At 43.0% G+C, this 24,869-nt stretch overlaps 1 protein-coding gene across 1 annotated transcript in view; it reads right to left on the bottom strand.

Moving 5' to 3' along the window:
• Nucleotides 1–24,869, bottom strand: part of LOC138516896 (C-type lectin domain family 4 member F-like) — a 333,064-nt gene that overhangs the window by 97,180 nt on the left and 211,015 nt on the right. Inside the window, exon 5 of the mRNA XM_069632350.1 lies at nt 24,026–24,091. Coding sequence (XP_069488451.1) covers nt 24,026–24,091 — 66 coding nt within the window. The remainder of the gene's footprint in view (nt 1–24,025; nt 24,092–24,869) is intronic.

Genomic DNA, 24,869 nt, shown 5'->3' with positions numbered 1-24,869 from the left:
AAATTCACACGGAGGGTGGATGGAGCCTCGCTTGAAAGGGTGGACTCAATAGTCTATTTGGGAGTCACACTAAATAAAAATAGTAATGATGGAGCCCATCTAGAAAACCTACGCTTGAGATTAACATCGTTGATTAACCAAGGTAGAGCATTACAACGCAGATTTGTTCGATTTACCATGGAGCCAATCCTGTCCTTCTATAAGCAGAAGGTGGCACAAATTCTAACCTATGAAGCAGAGTCAACCCTTCTCCTTTCTTGGCAACTATGGGGAAAATTGAAAGCTCTTTTTTGGAGATCTATCCTAAAATTGCCTCCTTCTCTTCCCCCTTGTGCGATTTAGGCATGAACTCAGGCTCCAATCTTTAGAGTCCATGGCATTCTGGAAATCGGTTACACTTTACAGAAAGTTTGCACTGGAGGAAGTGAAAGGGCCATTTGAATTCATGTAAATTAACAAGGGGGGTCCTCGGAGTTTCTCTGCTAGACATTAGTCCTGGTTACGAGAGCCCTACCCAGATTCTTTAGCTCACTATCTTCACAGAGGAGACATATCCAAAACATATCAGTCTTTGTCTTGCCCTGGGGAAGTCCAGCACCGACATGCTAGGCAATTGTCTTCTGAACAAGAGTACCAATAGCACCCCCAGACACGTGTTTTGGTCTGGTTGGACCTCATCAGTAGGGTGGTGCTGTGCCTCTCTAAGAATAGTGAGGAGCTGTGCCTGTCTAAGAATAGTGAGCAAGGGGGGCATGACTGGATTCCCCTAGTAACTTAGGGTGACCTAAAGTTACTTAAATTATGCAAATGAACAAGGGGGGTCCTGGGAGTTCCTCTGATAGACATTAGTCCTGGTTATGAGAGCCTTACCCAGATTATTTAGCTCACTATCATTCACAGAGGAGAAATATCCAAAACATATCAGTCTTTGTCCTGCACTGGGACAGTCCAGCACGGAAATACTATGCAATTTTCCTCTGGCAATGTGTTTAGGAAAGTAGGATACTCATGGCATAGACATATGTGAATACAAGTAAACAAGATATACATTGTCCTATTGCCCCCAGCACCCAAATACAGCAAAGATCCATAGAAGTCATCTTGAAAAAAAGAAATCCGATAGGAGATAAGAGCTGTTGTCAAGACACAAAGACATTAGAAAATGCGCTACAATCGGATTTTCCGTCAGAGACATTGGAAGGGTATTGGCAATGGTTTCCAGTAGCTTTTAAAGCCCAATTTATCAAACAATCTCGATTGCATTGATTTTGCAATATCCAGGAACACAAGAGGGCACTCTCATTACACTGCAGAAGCGGGAATAATAGTAAATATGCACTTATTCCTTGTGGTAGCATTGCAAGAAACTTGGATGTGTGAATACTGCGACATTGATGGGCGCAGTACCATTCAAAGACTTGTCATAAAAGGACCACTGGGACATCCTAAGGGACGCCTCTTGACATTGATACGACATCCATGGACCGGTTCTGATAAAAGATGGCCCACAGTTATGGTATTAGCGGTTCTCATTCAATGTGATAACCATGTGGGCTCACCAATGCTTGTAATTAACATATATAATTCACCAAATGGAACTTTTAATAAGGTTAATATTCAAACCATTAGGAAAAGCTTAAAAGAATATGACGCTAAAATTCTGATCATTTTGTTAGGAGACCTCAATGCCATACTGACAGAAGTTTTTGTCCAGATGAAGACCACTGTAAATCAGGACCACATATGACCCACATGGTCAATAGACATGGCAAAGGTTGGAATGACGTGATTCAAACATTTAAATTGAAGGTTTTGAATGATAATAGTCCAAGTGATCCTTTTAGGAAACCAACGAGAATAGGCAGACTGAGTATGTCGACCATTGATTACATTATAATTAATACATCGGCTGAGGAGTTCGTCTGTGATATGGCTGTTGGCACCCATGAAGAAAGCGATCATCTCCCCTTATATCTGTTGTTAACGAATGGTGTGGAAGAAAAGAACGCATATGATCTAACTGATAACATCCTGATTATAATGGCGGGAACCGCATAAAATGGAACCCAACTAACTTGACAAAGCGTCATCAGAGAGCAAAGTTAGAACTCATTAAGTTTATTGTCATGAACCAAGCCGTAACACTCTAATGATTCAATGTGATAGTAGCTTTTGAAAATACAATAGCCGCAATAAAATGTGTCTCTGCACAAAAACGTAAGTACACTTCCACAAGTGAAAGATGGAATATGATACATCAAAATAAGCCTAAGTATGACAATGTGATCCATAATGCTAAGACATTGCTGCGTAAAATGATAAGTATAATCATAAATACTAATCAAGATGATGTTGATGTGAAAAGTAAAAACCACTAAGTGCGAACATCAAAAGTGGCTCCGGTGACATAAAACACATAAGGCTAATGAGATTTGGAGAACACTGGCCCATTTGTCTAGTTCTAACAATACTCAAGGTATATGGACAGTAACAAACCAAACAAAAAAGAAGGTACTCCCTGTTAACTGTGTTGGAGAACATGAATGGTCCACACATATTAGAAATATGCTTGGGGCCCAGGAACCTAATGATGAAACTTCACAGCCTGTGGTTACTGAATGGAAGTGTAGTCTATCTGTTGAAGAAATTAGAGGATTCTTATAAGTATGCCCTCCACGCGAGCAATGGGCCCAAATTGTACATGCAATATGCACTGATAAAACCATCACCGGACAAATGGGCAAAAGCTCAGCACTTACTGTTTGTATGGCTAGGGAATCACAATATGGTCCCTAAAACATGGCAGGAAAGCTCTATATTACCCATATACAAAAAAGGTAGCAGGAAAGAGCCTGGCAATTATCGCATGTTAGCGATGCTGGATATACCAGCCAAAGGTTTTGCCAAAGTACTTCATATAGAATTGATCCAATGGATTACAGAGTGTCATATTTTACCGCCTAATCAATCTGCATTTCGAGCAAAATCTTCGACACTCCACAACATTACAACTTTGGTCTCAGCAATTGAATATACTTGGGCGAGACGTCAGCTACCTGTCTATGGGGCATTTATAGATTTTTCTGCAGCATTTGATACGATTCTTAGAAACAAATTATGGAATAAACTAAAGCGCTGAAACATCCTGCCTGGTTTTTTATCCATGATTAGATTACTATACTCGAATACATCAGTAAGAGTGAGATTAGACAGCAAGGGCAAAGTCTCTGGGCGTATACCAACATGTCACAGAGTCAAGCAAGGGTGCAACTTAGCTGCAACTTTATTTAATCTATACTTAGCAGATTTACCTATGGCTTTTAAAACAATGATGTCCAATTACCTAAATATAGGCCTGCTCAAGATTGGTTGGCTCGGATACGCGGACGATCTTCTTTTGGTAGATTACACTGCGGGTGGTCTTCAGCATAAACTATCAGCATTAGAAACATTTGCTACCACTAATGGGCTAAAAATGAACCTTAGCAAGACAAAGGTGATTGTCATTCAAGGAAAAATGAACCGCGTAGCACAAAAAATCTTGAGATGGACTATTGAGGGACAGGTGATTGAAGTTGTTGAATGTTACAGATACATGGGAGTGATCATAGATTAGAATGTATCTTGGAAACAGCAATGGCTAGACATACAATCTAAATGTATGAACATCACTATGATGCTAAGTCATTTTATTGGAAAACAGGCTGAGATCTCTATAAAGACGATAATGCTGTTATATGATGCAAAAATAGCATCATGTCTATTGTATGGATCTGTGATCTGGGGTATAAAACTGAAGGCTGAGATGAATAGATTTGAAGGTAAAATCCTAAAAATATTAATTGAAATGCCCAGTTCATTACCTAGTGAATACATCCTCCTAGAACATAATCAGATGTGGATTAGCGACATTATGGAATATAAAACTGCTCTGTTGTATACAAAACAATGTACCTAAATAAATGAGATAACGATTGTTGATGTGATAAAAATGGCTGTTTTGTTTGATAAGTAACTATATGTAGAGACACATAGAAAAACCTTGTGACAAAAAGAAAAAAAGCAGATCAAACCTAAACAAAGAGGAACAAAAGGTACTGGATAACTAAGTAAGCGATTGTACCATCACGATTAAAGAGGCAGATAAGGGGGCCAATGTGTTCATACTTAATACACAAGACTACATCAGCATGGGCAATAAACACTTAGCCCCCCCAGGGTGTTATAAACAACTGGGTTCCAATCCAACTAAGAGGGTCGTACAGGATCTGCAGGCACTTGTCCACGAATGGTACTCTTTGGGTTACCTCACGGAAGAGGAGAACAGATTTTTGATTATAACAGAACCAACCATGCCAACTCTATATTTTCTTCCAAAAATACATAAACCCTGATTCCTGATCTTAGACCTGACCTATAATGAGTGGCATAGGCTGGGCTATAGAAAATATTTCACATTATTTAGATGATGCTCTAAAATCACATGTACTGAAGATTAAATTGTATCTCAGAGATAGCACGCAAGTGTTACAGTTCCTTAAGACCATAGTTTGGCAAGAAGATTTTTTGATAGCTACCCTTGATGTTACAGCTTTGTATACGAGCATAGACCACGATCCAGCAATTAAAGCAGTTGAGTACACGTTTCGCAATTCCTCCGCATCTTATTATAAACACATTGAAATGCTCAAAAGTTTCTTAAGATTTACTTTAACTAACAACACCTGCGTTTTCAACAATGTATATTATATTCAATCAAAGGGGGTGGCAATGGGAGCCCAGCATGCACCATCTTTGGCTAACCTTTTTATGGGGCAATTTGAGGAAACGCATGTATTTTACAATGATAGCTTTTCTTGGAATTTGATTACATGGAAGTGTTACATCGATGATATTTTGATCATATGGCAAGGTACAGAAGAATCTTTGGATAACTTTGTAATGCATACAAATATGAATGATTTTGGCCTCAAATTACCAGGACATTACAGTGCTACAGACATCAGGCCACATTATGACCTTGCCGGTCCGGAAACAACAGTGGCGGTAAATCCGCTGCCACCGTTGTTTCCGGACTGGCTGATACCGAGGTCAGTCCTGGAGGGAGTAACACCTCCCGCCTGCAGGTAGAAATGCAGGTAGAAATAGAAACACTGGCTCCGTCATTTGCCCCGCAGGCAGCCCACATGGCACCATGCACTTTTAAGCCCCAACACATGTCCCACCCACCATTGATGGCTACCTTGCCCCTGGATGCCATCAGCTGCCACACAAGAAGGGAATGGGACAAGAATGAACATCGGACATATTGAACTCTTTGGACTTCATACTTACGGGTTCTCGCCAGGAACCTCAGAGTCAATATTCACCCGGAATTCTTCCAACGCCTTCGAACCAGTGAAGTAACTGGTATCTACGCGCCCCTGCATTCCACGCAGGATGGAGAGCTCAAAGGGAATATCGGAGGTGAGTAGTGGGGAGAACAGTGGGGTGCCCTTACTAGAATCCACGGGTGGCTAAATCCCTTTCTCCACTTGCAGGAGAATACTTCTACGGGTCAAGCAGACGAGATTAGGCGGGCCAGTCCAGTCTGCCATCTCTGCACTACGCTTCACGTTGGAGGAGACCGCAGCTGCCCGGGTCCGATCGGCGCCCCTGTGGGAGCCAGGTGAGCATAACAGGCAGTACTATTAGACAATTGTGTTTAAGGTTAAGAGAACATTTTGCGAGTTTAAATAGTGCTTATCCTAAATGAACCCTTGCATTGGCAGCAGAGCCATGAATTAGCGAATAAGTCAGATTTAAGATTGTGGGACTATTGAAACTAATGGGAGCCAAGACGGTGAAGAGAGGAGGCAATGCGCAAATGAAATGAAGGAAAATGGATGGTAAATTGATCTGTTTTCGCCACTGTACCCTTAATGGGTAAAACGTGTGACGTATTACACCCATACGGCACTTCGCGTGACACGTTTCAGGTTATGAATGGAAACAATAGAGTACTTAAGGTAAGGTGCAGCGAGTTCCGACCAGGAATAACCGATCTGGGATTTGACCCAAGAACTTTGCCATATTGCCAGTAAGGTAAGCTAACAGCACTGCAATAAGAATGCTGTATGGACATCACACTCACTTATGTTCAATGGTTGTATACGAATTGTTCGTTTTACAACTGTTCGAATTACAATTGACCTTTTCACAATTGACCGAATTGTGAAGGTCAATTGTAACATATATGTGGGGGGAACCCCCCACAACCCCCCCAACGCCAAACCCCCCAAAACCCATATATATATATATATATATATATATATATATATATATATATATATATACACGGTCAATTGTGAAAAGGTCAATAAGGATGCTGTAAGGACATTACACTCACTTATGTCTAATTAGTCACTGAACGAAATGGAGCATGAGATTGTGCTACGACTTTTATTTTTATTTTTAAACCACAGCCAAGTGTATTTGTCTGGCAATCAGTGGCACACTGAGTCTGCTTACACCTAGCAATTATGTGAATCTGATAGCTTAATGCGCAATCGGTCGGTAGTGCATAACAGCCCGAACTATATAGTGATCAAATCAGAACTACTGCTTATCTGTTCGGAGAATCACATCATTTAAAATTCTATCACTTTACTTTTATTCACTGCTAAATAGATGCTGTAATGACTTCCAATGCGGAACGTTTATCTATTATCCATTGAACCTACATTCATGTTAGCCAAATGTCGTTTTGCTTTTGAATAGGCGGAATCATACCCAAATAATTTAACATGGATTGTGTACGTTCATAGTTCTACGGCATACCAATGCGGACGCAATTATATGCATTGTAATAAGGTGAGAGGCAATTGTTAGGATCAGCCTTCCCCTCTATGGTTTCGCCTTCTGAATGCTGTATGTATGTGGTGATATCATTTGTGGAATGTATGAGGTATCTTGGAGTGTTTGTGTATGAATGGGTTCTAACCCAGGCAGTTGATCTAAGGAAGCCTGGGTGGTGGGAGCCAGTGGGTTTCTCTAATGATTTCCTCCTATCTCCTTATGTACTTGAGGAGACCTGATTTGTACCTGTAACTGAAGAACCTGAATAAAGCAACCATTGATCATACCTGCAACTGTATCCTGTTTATATCACTATGACCCAGACCGGGTCATAACAGCAATGAAGCCATTTTATTATTTTATTGCATCAACTACACGATGAACACTCTACTTATTGGAACTTCATGATTTTGTTCTGAATGTACCAGAATTACGGTGCGCTAATCAGCCGAGGATACTTAATCCTTTTTTTCATCCAACTACAATCAAGTAACGAGAGAAACATTACGTTATTAATTTATTTTCGATTATAAAGCGGTATCACTAATTAATACATGAACTCTAGAGGCAAGTTAATTAACCCAAGTGTCGTTTTAATCACTTTAGGTTCATCGACCAAATCAGTAGAAGAAGGGGTAAGCTCTTACTTGCCATCACCATTGCATGTCACGTGGTGATACTTATATTATGAGTGGCTTTTTTTTACAACACATTCTGCATCCATAGTAAAGAGTAGAATTCCACCTAATAAGGTTCATGCCAATGGTCAAATTTAATTAATACCACCATGGGACAGTCTGTTATTTCAAGATACTACTTTGGATGCCAACATTCACTTTGATATATACTCACAGTAATGGTAAAGGTGCATTTCAGGTGCTATTTGTCATTTTACACTTAGTTAATTACCTAGGAATGGCAATTGTGTACCAACATGGTCAAAAGCCAATATTTCAGTTTCCATTTCTGTTCTTTTCCACTTCTGTGTGACCCCCAATCTTCAAACTGCTATGGGGTATGTAATCATTTTATTCATCTTCTGGTTTATTTTCTAAACTGTAAACTATTTTGCAATTGTCAAGCATTCTGTAAAAAATGTGTTATTTTTCATATTCTTTTTCTTGGGTTATAGTATTTTATGTTAATACACCGTACATATTGTTCACTAATCACGTGTAATCACATATGAATGTTAACTTAATTTAACTCAATCATTTGTGTCCGGCTTGAAAAGGACCAAGGTCGAAACACGTGTTGGCTGACTACTTCATGAATAAATTGCAACTTTAAGAATATCAATAATTGGAATATTATGATTTAATTGTACTTTTGATACTAAATTGCTCATTATCAGGAAGGCGGTCCGCAAATCACCATTATCCAAATCAATTCTCTTTGTTAATTTTTTAAGGCCCTGGTCTGCGTGGGCTTTTTGGAAGGGTGAACAAAACCTGCCATAACCAAAACTAAATAGAGTGGTCGCAAGCGCACAGACGGCATTTCAAACCCATTCAGTTTATTTCCTCTATCTGGACATTGGGTTAGGTAGTTGATATGGCAACCCCATTTCTTTTATTCTCTGGCTATTTCACTGTAATACTTATATTCTCTTTTCACAAGTTAATATCCAGTCGCTGTCCAACAATTTCTTTTTCACCTGTTCAGGATTTTCACCAGTGCTACAGATGCCACATCGTGTTTCATCAAAATGCCATTGCATTTTTCCTTAAAGGAGGAGATCAGACTTTCATGAGGCTCAGGTGAACACCCTCCCATCAATGCATCGAGGGAATTCACTTTGGCGGTCAGTCATTTGCGATAAAGCATCAATGATCTCAATTTGACCTAGGCAGTCATTGTGTTCAAACCCAATTATTACCGCGTAATGATGGTAGGTACACATGACAGCAATCAGAACACCTTACTCCAAATCACACCCTCCAATCTATTCAGGTCAAGTTTCTCGTGTGTTGATGTAATCTTGAGACCATAGAATAGAACTGTAATGACCTAGCCCTTGAAGAAGTGTAATAGCGGCGTCATAGTGAATTTACAATGCTTCCTAGAGAATATTTTTGGACTTAGCTGACTCTGATGGCCTAAACAAATTGTATCTAACTGTATGGACCACCACCACTGGGGAAGTATTCATAATCCATCTTTATGGTGTAGGACTACATTTCCTACCTTTGTAGCACATTATACAGACTTACTCGGATTTACGCTCAGACGATTCACATATTCCCCTAGACGATTAAGGAGTCTCTCTAGGTCTATGGGGGTCCCATCTAGGAGCACTAGGTCATCTGCATACTACACCCAAAAACAACGCTCCCCTTTTATCTTGGGTGACACAAATGCAGCTATTTCTAAGTATTCTCCCAGATCAGTTAGGTATAAATTAAACAGACAGGGAGTGAAGACGCACCAGTGTCAAAGACCCGGCTTTTTTGTTATTGGATCTGTGACTTCCCATGAATTTGGCATGCCCCAACTGAAGAGTTTGGACCAGAGCATTGCTCTGTCAACTTGGTCGAAGGCAATACTCAGGTCCACACTTGCTAAGAACAATGCATCCTTTCCCTCCCCGTAGGCCTGGTATATCAGGGATTGGATACACAAACCACTAGCATGGATTCTCACTGACTTCCGAAAGCCCACCTGGAACTTAGATATACGTCTTGCAGTCATTGTCCAGTCCTCCGTAATGGTTAGTAAGGATTTGGCAAAATGTTGCTCTCTATAGGCTATTGGCCTGTAATTAGCAGGCTCACATCTATCCCCCCTTTTATGCACTTGCACAAAGATCAAAGGCCAACCTATCAGAGGGGAGGATGACGGGTAAGGTGGTCACTACACTCTACCAAGTGATAAATAATGTTCCCACATCGGCCCTGAGCAACCTGAGACCTAAATGGGGCAGGTGCCTGTGGGAGATGGAAGAGTAGGACTGGGTGGGTGTCCAAGGTCTCCCAGGGAAGCAGGCAATTCCAGAAACGTGAGGCTCAATCATTATCAAGTAATGCAGTGCAGAGGAACTATTATACTGGGGCTCGGCAACATGGGATGGGGAAAGCAACGGATTCAAATTGCTTGAGTTGTGGGACAGAGGAGGGTACCTTCCTCCATACTATCTGGGATTGTCCCAGGATAAAGAGTTACTGGGGAGCCGTTAGGGATGCTAAATTGGGGGTTTGAGGAGGCTGCTGCGGGACTGCCCAAAGTTCTGCATGTTATGTGTCTTGGGGGATACAGACTTTCCCCGTAAGGAACGGTGCTTGATCAAAACGGTGCTGATTGTGGCCAGATGGGGTGTGGTGGACCGGTGGCCGCGAGGAGCTCAAACTGGCGTGAGGGGATGGACTATTGCTACAACCTAGAACATTGAGTGAATAGAGATAGGGGTTGCCTCCAGAAACATATCCAAGTATGGGGTAAATGGCAAGAAGTGATCTGAGCGCTGATCACTGAGGATGGGACGATCTGATTGCAGAGCACGGAACAGGGTCTTGAACCTCAGGAGTTGTGAAGTTGCAGAGAGGAGTCATAGCACAATGGGTTAACTGAGAAAATCAACAACAGGGGGGGAGGATGTAGGGCATTCAATTTAACATGACATGTCAATTTTCCGTGCATCTCTGTGACTTGTATTTACCATTTTATTTAAAAATATAATAAAAATAGTTATGAAAAAAAGAAGTGATTTCAAATCAATGTTTGGAGAATCTTCAGAAATTCTTTTATTTATTTAATGAGGGATGTTATTTAAGTCAAAAATGGATCTGTGTTTTAGTAGCTAATTATTTGAACATTTATGTGTAAATATGTGTGTCGGATATAGTGTTTAGTATGCAGTGAGGGAAGTAGTTATAAATTCACATTAAGACAACTAACAGACAAGTTAATGTGTTTGGACATGGTTTTTAATCAGCATGCTATCTTTGAATTTGGGCTTTTGTTTTACTGGATACTTTGTAACAGGGTCTGGATATGCCACAATTTCCATGGCTCCTTCAATCTAGTTTTCATTCTACAGAACAGTTCTTTCTACGGTGGTGTTAGATCCCGTCTGTACTGAGCCTGCGGCATGCAGGTGATGAGCGGTACTTCACCCCTCTGCTCAGGGTGCGTGCTTGATGCAATGTCTTCCCTTTGTCAAAGGCTCAGAAGGCCTCCAGTCTTTGTGGTTCTGTGAGGCATCTGAGGGCGTCCTCACTTCTTTCCCCAATATATCATCCTTCCAGGTGGCCAGGGAAAGGCTGCCACTATCGGATCCTGACCCTGGTGGTGGATAAGCGATGGAGGATCAGCTGGGTGGAGGAGACCTGGGGAGTGGGGATGAGGCACCCTTGGGTGAGACACGGTATCCCCCTTTTCGCTTTTCTAATGAGTGTAATATCCCCAAGGCCTGTGTAGGTTATTAGTCCCTTCCCAATCGTTTATCTACATCATTCTCCAGCAAACACCTACTAGGTACTGGAACGAGGAAGAGACACACCAGAGCCATACATCCCCTTCTTATTTATTCTGACTCATACGAACACCACTTTGGTACTGGGACGAGGAAGATGCAACAAAGACTGACAACAGACAATAGAACTAACTCTGAACAGTATAGGTGCCGAGTACTTAATGAAGATGAAATTTAAATGCCAGTATTGGAAGACGGCGAGGGACATGAACGAGAGAACAGTCCTGTGCAAGCGAAACGCTAGCAGGAGAGCGATGCAGAGCTAGCGCAGCAGGAAGCCAGATGGAAAGCAGGTCTGCATGAGAAAGCTCTGTGGAGGAAAGCTGGTGCTTCCCTCTGAACCGGAGAAGTAACTGGAGAGACCGGGCGAGAGTTGGAGGAGCACCACCGAATGAATCGCAGCAGAGAAAGTGCTGGCGGAGTCACAAAGGCAGTGAGGTGCATCAGCTAAACCGGCGTGCGACAGAGAAGCTGTCCACGAAACTGTGTGAGGACCGGCAGTATAGAGAACACTTTCCTGCAGCTCCACACCGTACTTCAGACACTGCCCAGGAAACGCTGGGAACCCCAAGGCGTACTGACACATGTTTTCATTGGGGAAATTGCCATATTTGACAAGCTGATAAAAGAAAGAGACTGGGCCTCATTACACGGTAGGCGGAGGACCAAGGTGCTACTAGCACCTTGGTCCATGCCGGTAAAATACTGGCACCGCTTGGTGGAAAGGGGAATTACCGCCCTATTCCAAGGTTGGCGGGCGATAATTCCCCCTTCCCCCATTGCCCTTCCCCATTTTTGCCCCATAGGGCATAATGGGAATGGGGAAGGCACTAATTACGGTGCCGCAAATTGTGGTACCGTAATTAGCACCCTGCTCCCTTTGCGGGTTGGTTTTTAACGCCTGTTAAACAGCAGGCGTTAAAGTACCTACCCGCAAAGGGACCTCGTAGTAAGGCGGTAAGGGTTTACCGGTACCGGTGCCCTTACCGGTACCGGTAAACCCTTACCGCCGTCCGTGTAATGAGGCCCTCTGTATTTTCATGAAACCCTTACTTAAGTCAATTTGGGGAAAATTCAGAATAAGAACCACAGTGAAGTAATGAACAGTGATAAAACCAGAGGAAATGTTGATACCAGTGATGTGAAAAGGTATGAACTGAGATGAAAAGGAATTCTTAAAAAATAACGTCAAACAAGCAAGTATAAGTGAATGATTGAAAGGAACATTGTCAAGAGGCAAACACGCATTAATAAGAGCAAGCAGATATTATTGTGCATTATTGAGAGCTGAGTTCCTAGCAGGAGAGCGTACTGGGAAGCTTATGATGGCTTGTGGAAAAGGACTATAAACTGAGTTTCCTAGCAGGAGAGTGTACTGGGAAGCCTATGTTGGTATTTGCAAGTGAAAGCTACTAAACAAGTGAATGGTGATAACAACAAGATTGATAAAGCTTCATGGGCACTTGAAAGGAGAATAAGTCAAGCCTAACTGTGAAGCTGCAATTGTGGCAAGATACCAATGAAGCACACCCATGTAAGATGTGTGTCGGATGCGTGACCTGTTATGGGTAGACCGTGTGGTCCGACAACTGCGTCTAGACCGAATACACCCACCTATGGAAAAGCCACTTTGTGATTGAATAAAGGAAAACCTGTATTAAATGATATTGATGAACTGAACTCTATGAATTGGTGAAAGGTAACCAAAACTGGAAGAGCTGGGAAGTGTCCCAAGGAATTGTGTTATTTTGGAACATTGATAGACTTGAAAGCTTGGGAGAGGGATCCCCTCTTTTGTAAGGAGAACTGTTTGAACCTTGGGGAAAAGAGACCCCTTTTCCATCCAAGTGCTGGAAGAAGTGCTGACCTTTAATTGGAATACTTCTCATTTAATGCTGACATCCCTACACATTGCATACAATTAGAGGTGAGGGCAAGTATAGTTTTTTTGACACAGAAAGACATTTGCTTTGGACTTCCTGCCACATACTATCATTAGGTTTAGTTAGGTACGCAAATCCAACCTAAGAACAGGGCAAGTTAGGCCTATTTCCAACCCTCTTTTTATTTTAATAAATGTTTGTAGCCCAAACTATATTCAGTTGTCTGTCTCTACTTCATGATGCCTTCACAAGTTCCCATTTCTTCTGGCTAGGCCAGATGGCCACCAAACCTTTGTTAGTGGTCCTGTTGCAGTCAGAAACCTTGAGAGGAATCTGCATTATCCGACCACCCCATGGAGATTCGAAATCCTTCTTGGTTCTATCACCGGGTCATGGAATTCACAAAGTACTCAACACTGTTTTGGTTGGCTTTTAACAATTATTTTCTTTTATTGGTCATCAAGGTTGGGGTTGGTTTAAAGTCAAGGCATCTAATGATTGAGAGGGCCAACAAACGAAAGGTGTTTAAAACGGTTGTCATCGAAGGGTTCAATTAAACAGTGTCTTAAAACATGTGCAGTGAAAGGGTTCATTACAAATTATTGATGGGGAATGAGAAGGATTATAATTTGTTTTCCAAGTCCAGAGTTCCCAAATAGATCACAATTATTTCAGTCTGTCCCTTCTGTTTTTTCCCTCTGTGCCTCTGCATTGCGTTTCTTGCATTGTGGCAAGTTGTAGAATTTTGCATCCTTAGATGTTTCACTACCATTTGTTCCTTCATGCAGGTTTGTTTCCATCCCTGACTGAGCTCTCTTTTCAAGAGATATTCACACCTCACCTTCCTTTCCCTTTTTTATTTCCTCCATACATGTCTGCCTGTTTAATATTCGCTCCAAACACCCACATCACTATCCCTTCATATTTTGAAATCTGCTCCTCGTAGTGCTCACTTCCACACTCACTTCCCCATGCACCATTAGGATATCTTGTTGGCTGAACTTTTCTCCTTCTCCTTGCCCTTCCCTTCCCATTTTGTCGACATTGGACCTCATTACAGGTCCGGCAGTAAACCTGCTGATGCTACCAGTGGGTTGCCGCCGGAACCGTAATATTTTACCAGCGGTTGATTTCCCGGTGGCAACGGCTCATTTCAAGTCCGGCGGCCCGCGAAGTCAGGGGCCGGCACACTGTAAGTCTGCATTCCCATAGAGTCATGTGGACTCGATAGAAGTGGGGACACGGAAATAGCGGCACCATCAGCAACGGTACCTGTGCTTCTGTGGACAGTCTGCCTACCATGGCCGCAGTACACAGCAGGGTCAGACCTGTCGGGGACAGCAGCCACGGCAGGCACCCTTGTTTCCTGACTGGCAAATTCTTAATGAAACCCATTGTCTTTTAGGATTCCTCTTTTCCTCAGTCTTTCTCCTCCACTTTTCTCTTTCTTGTTATAATTGGTACCCTCCTCTAGTCTTAATATGCACAAGTGTTCTGCTTTCTCTGCCTACCGGACCCTGACACGCTGTCGGTCACTTCCTCCACAATGTCATTGCTACTGGCACTTCAGCTTTTCCAATGATTATCTTTCTTTCTTCTCCCACAGCAAAACCTACTGCTCCAATCTAACTGCTTGCTGTACCAATCTCTTTTTCCCTTTCCTCTTTAATAGCCGATTCTCTGTACCTGATCCCCTAGATGCAGACAAGATGCGTATCTGTATACCTTATGTAGGCCCCGTTCCATGAGGCTTTAGCCAGACCGTGCACCTACCCTAATTTTGTCTCTTAAGTATATGTATATCTGATGTAGCCCCTGTACCATGAGGCATGGCTCTGCCAAACTGTGCACCTACTCTAATCTTGCCTTTCATGTGTATCTGTACACCTGCATTTGTCCACCGTACCATGAGGCATTGTTCTGTCAGTTTCTGCTTCCAACAACCACCTGAATGTTGTAACCACTATGCTTGGTCTTTCACTTTTAGAATGTCACTTCGCACTTACTGTAACCAGCGCCTAGATGCCTGAGGGCTTTGTGTGCTGCTATAAGTGTATAAATAAATAAATATCTAATCCTCATTTCCTAATTTTTACTGTATTCTGTCATTTTTAGTTTTGGCTATTAGGTGGCGCTGAAAGCGCTACCTATGAAGCCGAAACTATTGTCATTGAAATAAGAACTTTAACATGAGAGCTTGAAACAGGGGCTTTGGATGCAGGTTTGTTGTAATGCTTTTCAATGCAGGTTGCATATGAGGATGGTTACATGGTAGTTTGACTATGTGTCCCACCTATTTAATGCCCACTGCTAAGTGAAATGTATAGGAATTTCATCCCATACCCACCAATTTCCTTGCAGCCACACTTCCTTTTGCACTCTTTGGCTCACTTTCTACTGTGTGGTTAATTTGTCAGCCATTTATACTTCCAAAATGGTGTCCATCATCTGTTAATGTTATTTTAAAGTTGTTTGACTTGATTGATGCTTTTTAAAATATTTAGTGCATCTTTTCGGTTATGTTCCATATGTTAATGCATTTGGTTTTGCAAATAAAGATGTGTTGTTAAAGATGCGTGTTTTATAAAATGGCTGCCAAATTGTCCATATACTGATTTGTGGGTGGTGTTGTAGTGTCTTCTGATGTAAACACAACCTTATTGGCTGTACAGATAATAATGTCAGGAGGATGCCATTGGTTCTGCAGCCATTCTCATTACGACCCAGGCGGTAAGTTACCGCCTGGGCCGTGACTTTACCACCATGGCGTAAACTACGTTTACGCCATGGTGGTTGGCGGACTTACCGCCCCATTCCGAGGTCGGCGGGGCGGTAAGTCCCCAATCCCCATTTACCCTTCCCCATTCCCATTTTTGCCCCATAGGGCATAATGGGAGTGGGGAAGGCGTTAATTACGCCACCGTAAATTACGGTGGCGTAATTAACTCCATGGTCCCTTAGCGCCATGGATTTTAACACCTGCTAAAAGCAGGTGTTAAAAGCGCCATGGCGCTAAGGGACCTCGTAGTTGGCGGTAAGGGGTCGGCGCAGCTAACGCTGGCGTTAACCCCTTACCGCCAGGGTCGTAATGAGGCCCATTCGATCACACTTGCCTTGCTGTATTCGAGGATGGAATTCTGAAGGGGTTGCAGAAAGCCCATTGGTGGGAGAAAATCCTATTGTTTGTTTGTTAATTATTCTATGCAATGTAATGCATCTGATTCTTGCTGAGCGCTGTTATCATATGCTTGGTCTCTGGCCGCTATCTGTAGGCATTTGCACTCTGTCCAAAATGCTGTTCAATCTTCCAACCCCTCTGGACTTTCCATAAATGAGACACACGGCCACGCTTTTCATTTCTAGCTTCCTTGTTTCTAATGTGTTTTATTTCTTTAATCCTTCAGGATCCAGCATTTCACAAACGGGCTGTGAAAAACAAAAACAAAAATAAACTGTTGCATGTATCCCGCCCACACACGTCAGTGGATCTATGCATCCAGCATTAAGAGAGTTCACACTGACATTTCCCTCCACTTCAAAGGGGCGTCGGTAGGAAAATACATACAGTCACCCCTAGCAAGGAGCTTAAAGGCAGTTAAGCACAATGGTACACTTAAAAAGTATAATTTAGTGCCAGCTTTGACACATATCACACTATACATCTACAAAGAGCAGCGATTAGTACCATTCTTACACTGACATTTCGCTTGTAACTCATAGTTTTTAATGATTCGTTCATTGAAACTTGCAAGGAATTTCCCAAAGAACCTCTACGAACAACGTCTGGTATTGCAGTCTATATTGAATGCCTGTACTGCTCTGCAGGGACATCTAGTAACGGCATTTGGTGTAACACCATTCTACAAGAAGTGCTGCTTCAATAATTTTACAAAGAACACTAATAAAAGTTTGTGATATTCTATTTTTTATGTTAAGATTTCCCATTGCTATTTCTGCAGCCAAAGGTTTTATCTTGGGGTCGTAGATATGTTTTCATGGGTCTTTCATTGAACAATGCTAGGAATTGCAGGCATGTCCTCTCTGAACGACTTCTGGTATTGCAGTCTATAGTGAATACCTGTGCTTGCTTTGCAGGGACATCTAATAGCAGCCTTTGGTATTACACCATTCTACAAGAAGTGCTGATTCAATATTTTTACAGAGACCAGTGTGATATTATTTCATACAGGCAAGTATGATGTTGCTGCCTGTCTCTACAGGGATCTATGATAACAGGCTGAGACAATGATTTAGCAAACACACATTTTCATGCTCCCCCGGCCCCTTCAACCTCCCTACTCCACTACAAACATCCTCCCTCCTCCCGAACACAGACACACACTGGCTTACCTGGAACATCCACGACTTCCCCCTCCCAGCCCGGGTGAGCCTGTCAGCCCCTAAATTCACTCATATTCATCCTGTAGTGTGACAGTTCATTTACAAAGACAGCTCAAGGTCTGCTCTCCACCAATGTCTTTAGATCTTCGCTTGCATGCCAGTATGTCCTACTACTCTTGGGTTTGGTCTTCTCATTCGGCAAAAATCGGTCCTATTCACAGGTCCTGCCTAGGACATCCGGGCAAAAGGGTTTGGCCACTTTGTACTCTATGCGATGAGCAGAATGAAGCATATCATGCTAAGCACTGCTGGAGTGGTAGTAACTGTTCATTGATGGTAGCAAGTGCAAAATGGTGCAAGTACCTGGAAATCTTATATCAATGCTTGGAAATGCCTCATACTTATACACAAGCCAAAGCTGTTGGCTTTGCCAGTGCTTGTAACAAGTTGTAACTTCCATTTTCCCCTTTTGGTCTGCACTTGCAGTCTCCTCCACAGGACATGGATGGTATTCTCTAACAGCCCTTTAGTAGGCCTGAAATAGTTCAGGTTTCTTCCCCTCAAGGTTAGACTGGTCATTGATACTGCTGGCCAGCCACGACACCTCCATGGACCCACCTCTCAATACTTGGGACTGCCACCACATCATCAGGAAGCCCCTGCCAGGATGGCATTAACTAACGTAGCTGTCCTGGGTGCTAGCCCCAGCAGGTGCATTAGGGCTGATTTTGGAACTTGTAACTTCCCTGCCTTGTCCCAGTTGTTCACCCTCTCCAGCTTGAGTAGAGCAGTTTTCACTTCCAATATTATGCCCCTTTTCAATGCAGGTCTCAGGGTTTCTACACAGTGAGCCAACAGGGTTACCCACTTCCTTGGATCTGAGACCAAGAACATACTCCACTGTGTTGTGGTAAGAAGATTGGGGATTGCCCTCCCTTCCTTCCTGTACCAGACATGGATGACCCCCTAACAGGATAGCTAAACAGAAGCTGACAATGAATGTTCACTACTGCCTTGTGTGGCACCTCACGTTAGGCAAACAGTAGGCATATCCTACTTTCTACTCAGGTGCTCTTCCAAGCCACCTATTCTGCCTTTTAGGGTGTTGTTGAACCACTCAAGAAGCCCATTGTTCTGCGGGTTGAAAGCTTTGGAGAACTTGGAAGTCATACCACAGTCCTCCCACATTGCTTTCATATGCACAGATATGAAGTTGAAGCCCCTGTCAGAAATGAATTCCTCACAATGTTCATTCCTCTTATTTTATTTTTACTTTTATTGTTTAAAGCATGGACCTAGCTCGGGAGCAGTAGAGCGCTGTAAAGAGTGTGGGTAGCCAGCATTTGGACTGGCATCTTTGAACAGTAGCGCAGTACAGTACAGCGCATCAGTATGTGCATCCACTGGAATCTGTCCTTGGTCAGGTGTTGCTGAAAGACCCATGTTTTAGCACTTCAAAGAGGGATTTGCTCCTGTTAGAGACTGATGCAATGGTTGCAGAGTAGTAAGAAACTCTTCTCTTGCAAGGCTGTCCAACCACTGGCAGTGGAATTAAGGAGGTCTTTGTTCCCCTCCAGAGTTACCGAATACTTGCCAAATATGACAGGACCTCACACATTCATTCATTATTACTCCCATTTGGGGTCAGCCAGCCTGTCAGCTGTCTTGGTCACTCCTAAGTGTCCTGCCAAAGGAATATTGTGAGCCAAGCCCTGTAGAACCTCCTACGACAATTGGGCACAACCAACCTTCAGTTGGCAGCTGCCTCAGAATTCCTTTGCGCACAGTACAGGAGACCATTCTCCCAGTAAATCGGAACATTTCAGGGGCTTCCCCTAAAACCTGTTTCTCTGCCTGCTCACGCAGATCAGCCAGAGTGGGGCAGTCTCTCTCGGCCCTGCAAATGTTGGCCTGACCTGGGCCACTAGCTGAGGACAAATTAGTTAGTTATGCCAGGACCCTGAGTTCTGTAACAACTGTGTCCTCCATCTCAGTGTAGCAGCTGTTTTCTGGCACTGGTCCAAGCAAGGATGTCCCTGGTTCAGGGGCAGTTCCCATGGAAACCAACTTCTCCACCCCCAGCACGCTACAGCCTGAGTTCTTAGATGACTAATGGACACAGGCACCAGCGTGAATTTTAAAGGAATCCCAAAGGAGACCCTTCTTTATTTATGATAAACACTTATACTTTTAAATATTCTTCCCTTTCCAATTCCCTAATATTCCCCTGGTGAGAGCACCAACTACATGGGGACCTGCTACATCGGCTCCCCTTCTTTGGAGGGGTCTCAGGGACCCTTAGGGTAAACTTAAATATATAAATATACATACATATATATATATATATATATATATATACAACGACATACACCATATATACAACATGTAACACTAAATGAACAGTATGTCAGTCACCCCTTAAAAGTACCTTCAAGGGCTGTTTCTGGTGACCCTGGCCACTGAGGGCTGGCTGCCAAGCTGGATGAAGGGCTGGCTGAAAGCCTGTCCCCTGATTATAGATGTGGGGCTTGTCCCCTTCTCTTTCTTCAGGGTGGCCTGTCCACCACATGAGGACACCCACGCTCTGCTGGTCTTCTGGACGACCCCTTGCAAAAGTGGTGATCTGCGTGCCTTAACCTCCACTCTCCAGGGCCTATTTCATTCTTCTGGGTTGTCCCATTTGAGTAGGAGGCACTGGCAGTAAACACCACAGGCGTGGCCCTTTTTAAAATCTTCTAAGTGGGTCCGTTGACTGACATCTGCCAGAGCCCCGGGGTGGCCGAGCTGTCCCTGGTATAAGCAGTTCAGCCCCTTGGCTCACTCTTCAGTGGGCTCCAGTTTTCTGGGGAGACAATCGAGGCAGCGGCCCACAGGTACGTATTTTCTCATTCTTTGCTGTCATTTTCTTCCTGTCCTTTTCTAACTGTCTTTTTCTAACTCTCACGTTTCTTCAATCCTCCCAGGATTCTTTTCTCCCCTGCCCAGCTCCTTCTTGGGCACGGCAGTCTATTCCGTTGTTTTTCTTTCTTTTCTTTCTTAACATTGCATCCAGCCCCATGAACACACACACAAATAAATAAATAAAACATACCATACATATTTAATAAATAACTCATTCATGAGACCAGCATTAGTTTACCTTTGCAAGTTGCATCTCCTCTCCTATATGTCAGATCCCCACACAAGAAGCAGCCTCGACGGCCCAACTGTGTGGTTGCCTCAGTGTTAGAGAATCTGTGCCTCTTTCTTTCTGTGTTAGCTGATAAGCATGTGTGTCTGATTTCCCATTGCGCTTTTGGGGACCTTTCTTAGGGAGGGGGTGAGTGCCCTTACCCTACTTGTTCTAATTTGATCAGTTGCCTTCTCATCTGGTTTAGATGTAATCACTTGAACTATTTCTACACCATTTTTAAGTATGTTCTCACATGCAACCAAATTATGCATGCCCTCAAAAGTATCAACTCTGTTACCTGTGATCAATCCACTCAGATACTTCAAGGAATGATGACTCATCTTCTTGGTACTGACGTACTGATGTGGAGTTTTGCAGAACTTCCTGAGGACGTTGTCTTTCATTTTCTCATAAATGGGCCTTTCCTCAGATGCCAACTGAATAATAATAGCACCAGCCATTGGTAGACCACTCATAAGGCCTGCTCCCCACAATTCCCCTTCCATCTTCTGGAGGTGGGAAGCTACCTCCAGTGCTTAGAACCAGTGCAAGCATTACATAATCTACGTTTCTGCTCAGCTAAAACTGCTGCAGCCTTATGCTTCTGTTCTAATAAACCTGCAGCTTCCATCTGTCTTTGCCTCTCATCTGTCTGATGCTGTTCAGTTTGGAGACACTTCTTTTCTCCAGAAGAATCTTGTTCAGCAAGCTCGTCCCCAGCAGGGCTCCTAATGGATGCTGTGGACCTTATTGAAGCGTGGACCCTACCTGAGGCCAGAGATTGGAAGGACACTTAAGACGTCTGTGAAAGCAAATGTCTGAGAAGAATGGTGGAAACTGCTGTCACTGTCGCTAACACCCTTCATTTCTACACCCCCGTTGGATTGGGCAAATTAACTGGGGGCCCCAGATCAATAGTGATCTACTTAGCTATCTATATACTAATATAGCACAATAGGGACAACTAAATGATGAAAACATGTCACTATTATTAACACTTATTTATAGAGTGTGTTATAGCTAGTTATTAACGTTCCATAATTATTTCTACAAACATATATAAAATATTATATACAGAATACAGAAGTTAAAAGAAATGACAATTTAACAAGTTCATTATTACATTTCAATTCATACATTTAATTGCCTTAAACATGCATGACACGTGCTATGTTTTACTTTGCCTTATCTAGTGCTTTTTCCAGTAGCTTGGTGATGTCCTGACCGAGTACTATCACTGCTATGGTCAGGGATTGCTGTGCACCCATCAGACACCTGCCCCAGAGCACATCTGTTTCCAGGATGGAATGTGTGTGTACAAATCAGCCCAGTAATGCGCGTCTCTTAGTGTAAAGTATGTTTGACTTTGTAAGTAGATGCCTTATGGTGTCCCGGCTGTGCCGCAGAGCATTCCAGGCGCGGACCTATCACCACTATATATGGTGAAAGGTTACACTGCCTTCTAATCAGGGGGCTAGGAAATGCCACTAGATAGAGTTGCATCTCATCCATTGTGATCCTTTTCTCTATTTATTTTATTACCTATATTAGGCCCTGGGGTGTCTTATATTCTTGTAATTCTATAATGTTCTTGCCCTGGTCCCAAACATTAGATTTTGCCTGTAGCTGCTTAATCAGAGCAAAAGTGCCTGTCTCCCAACCAATGACACAATCAATAGCTTCAATTAATTTTGTTACATCTGGATCTGAAATGGTGTAAGAGCCCCGGCCCTTCTTATCTAGTTCCCCGCTCAACAATTTGTGTATTTTGATTTTGCTTTGTATAGTAATTTTAAGATAAAGTCCACAGCTTCTCATTTTCCACATGTTGCACAGAGAGACTTATCTGAGCTCCAGATGAATTAAGCGTACAGGTACGCAATTTGGAAGTCTCAGAATTTGGGCCTCATTACGACCCGTGCGGTACCGGTATTTTACCAATTTTTACCAATTCCGCCATGGTGAATGGCGGAATTACCGCCCCATTCCAAGGTTGGCAGGGCGGTAATTCCCCATTCACCATTGGCCCTTCCCCATTCCCATTTTTGCCCCCATAGGTCTCAATGGAAATGGGGAAGGCGGTAGTTACGGTACCGCAAATTGCGGTACCGTAATTACCTCCAAGGTCCCTTTGCGGGTCCAATCCTTAAAGGCTGGTAAAACCAGCCGTTAAGGTAGGGACCTGCAAAGGGACCTCGTAATTAGGCGGTAAGGGGTTAACGGCGCCGCCACCTTTTATGGCGCCGTTAACCCCTTACCGTCTGGGTCATAATGAGTCTTTGAAACATTTGTGTATAGGCGCATTATAAATGCCATATCATATCCTAACATGACACCCTCTATTTGCATTATTTTCTATAAATTAAGATGGTCATATGCCTCCAAGGAACGGTCAGAACAATAAGTTTGCTGGTCCGGTAACAACGGTACCGGTAAGCTACCGGTACCGTTGTTACTGGACCGGCTAACTACAAGTTCTGCTCGCCGGTACATTCCCGCCCGCCAGGTCTGACATGGAGGGCGTACCGGCACCCACGAGCAGAGCATGTCAGATGCACCGGCACAATTCACGAATGCCGCCGGTGCATCCGACCTCCCCATTCCCATTGAGCCCTAAGGGGGCTCAAATGGGAATGGGGAGAATTTTTTTTTCGACGCACACGGATGGGCAATTACTGGGTCCGGCAAGGCCATAATGACCCGGTAATTGCCCATTCGTGGGCGGCGTAAAAATACGGCTACCGCCAGTATCATAATGAGGCCAATTGTTTATTTACTAAAACAAGTCCCTTGATAGTAATCCCTGCCTGATATAATGATAATCATGTTATCACCGAATGACGGCTGAAGGGCTGAGTCGGCCATCCAATTCAACTTGCAAAGTGGAGGCAACTGCATGAGAGTGGGGAGCGCTTTTAGTGAAATACAGATCCGTGCAAGGGGACCTAGAAGCAGGAACCAAAGAAAGAGTGATCAGGAGCAGAGGGTAGCTGGGGCAGAAGGTACTTTCGAGTAGGAAAAAGATTCAATGGGAACAAAGACTGAGCTTGAGTTAATAATAGAAAATAGCCTAATATACAAAGTGTGACACGAGGAAATGAAACCCATCTGTGTGGGATTTAACAAGCCAGGCACTTTCATGCGAAGTTATGCAAATTGTAGGTATTTCAAATTACGAAGTAGTTCAGCTGCTGTTACTTTTGTCAGTTAAGCACACACATGCACACTCTTTATATAATTGATTTGTATACAAATGTTATAACACCTCTATTCTTGCATACATCACATCAAAATGTCATAATTGAGCATCTTATAACTTACTGAACTCCTCTTGCATTGCTGTGAGAGCTCGACTGGCATTCTCCTGGTTTCTCAGTAATTGGAATTCTCAAGAGATTAATGAGAAATGGTTAGCATCATGAATATTAAAATCAACTATATTACAGCACTCATAGCAGACCATGTAAGGATTTCTCAGTAATTTGAATCGTTATGGTATTTGTGAGGAATGGTTATTATCATGACTATAAAAAATCAACTATATTACAGTAATCATTGCAGACCATATAGAGATTTCTCAGTAATCAGTCCTTAAGGTATTAATAAGAAATGTTTATTATCATGGTTATTAAAATAAACTATTTGAATTATTTTTTGTATGATATTGCTTAAAGCGTGGACCTAGCTCTTGAGCAGCGGCGCTGTACAGAATGTGGGTAACTAGAAATTGGGCTGGCATATTTTAACAGTAGCACAGTACTGTTAGGTCTGTGCATCAGTATGTGCATCCATTGGAATTTGTCCTCGGTCAGTTGTTGTTGAAACAGCCATTTTTTGAGATATTTGCGAAATTGGAGAATTGTGGGGGCATTCCGAGCTGACACCAGGATCGAGTTCCGGAGGGTGGGTGCATGACAAAAGAAGGATTGTTTGGGGGTCCTTTCTTTGCAGACGAGTTGTACATTCAAGCCGGTTGGTTGATTTGTTGCGTGAGGAGCGTGTGCCACCAGCTAAGTGAAGCTTAGCCGACAGGTACGCTGGTTTGCTACTGGTGACTGCTTTGTAGATGATACATGAACAGTGTCCTGGCTTAGAACTGAAACCAACGTAGATCGCATAGGGTAGGGTAGTTAGGTCAAAGTTACATGCTCCTGTAATAAGACAT

This window comes from Ambystoma mexicanum, chromosome 6q (assembly GCF_040938575.1).
Source record: "Ambystoma mexicanum isolate Mex_15411 chromosome 6q, UKY_AmexF1_1, whole genome shotgun sequence".
NCBI lineage: Eukaryota > Metazoa > Chordata > Amphibia > Caudata > Ambystomatidae > Ambystoma > Ambystoma mexicanum.
This window is presented reverse-complemented; position numbering and strand designations above follow the sequence as displayed.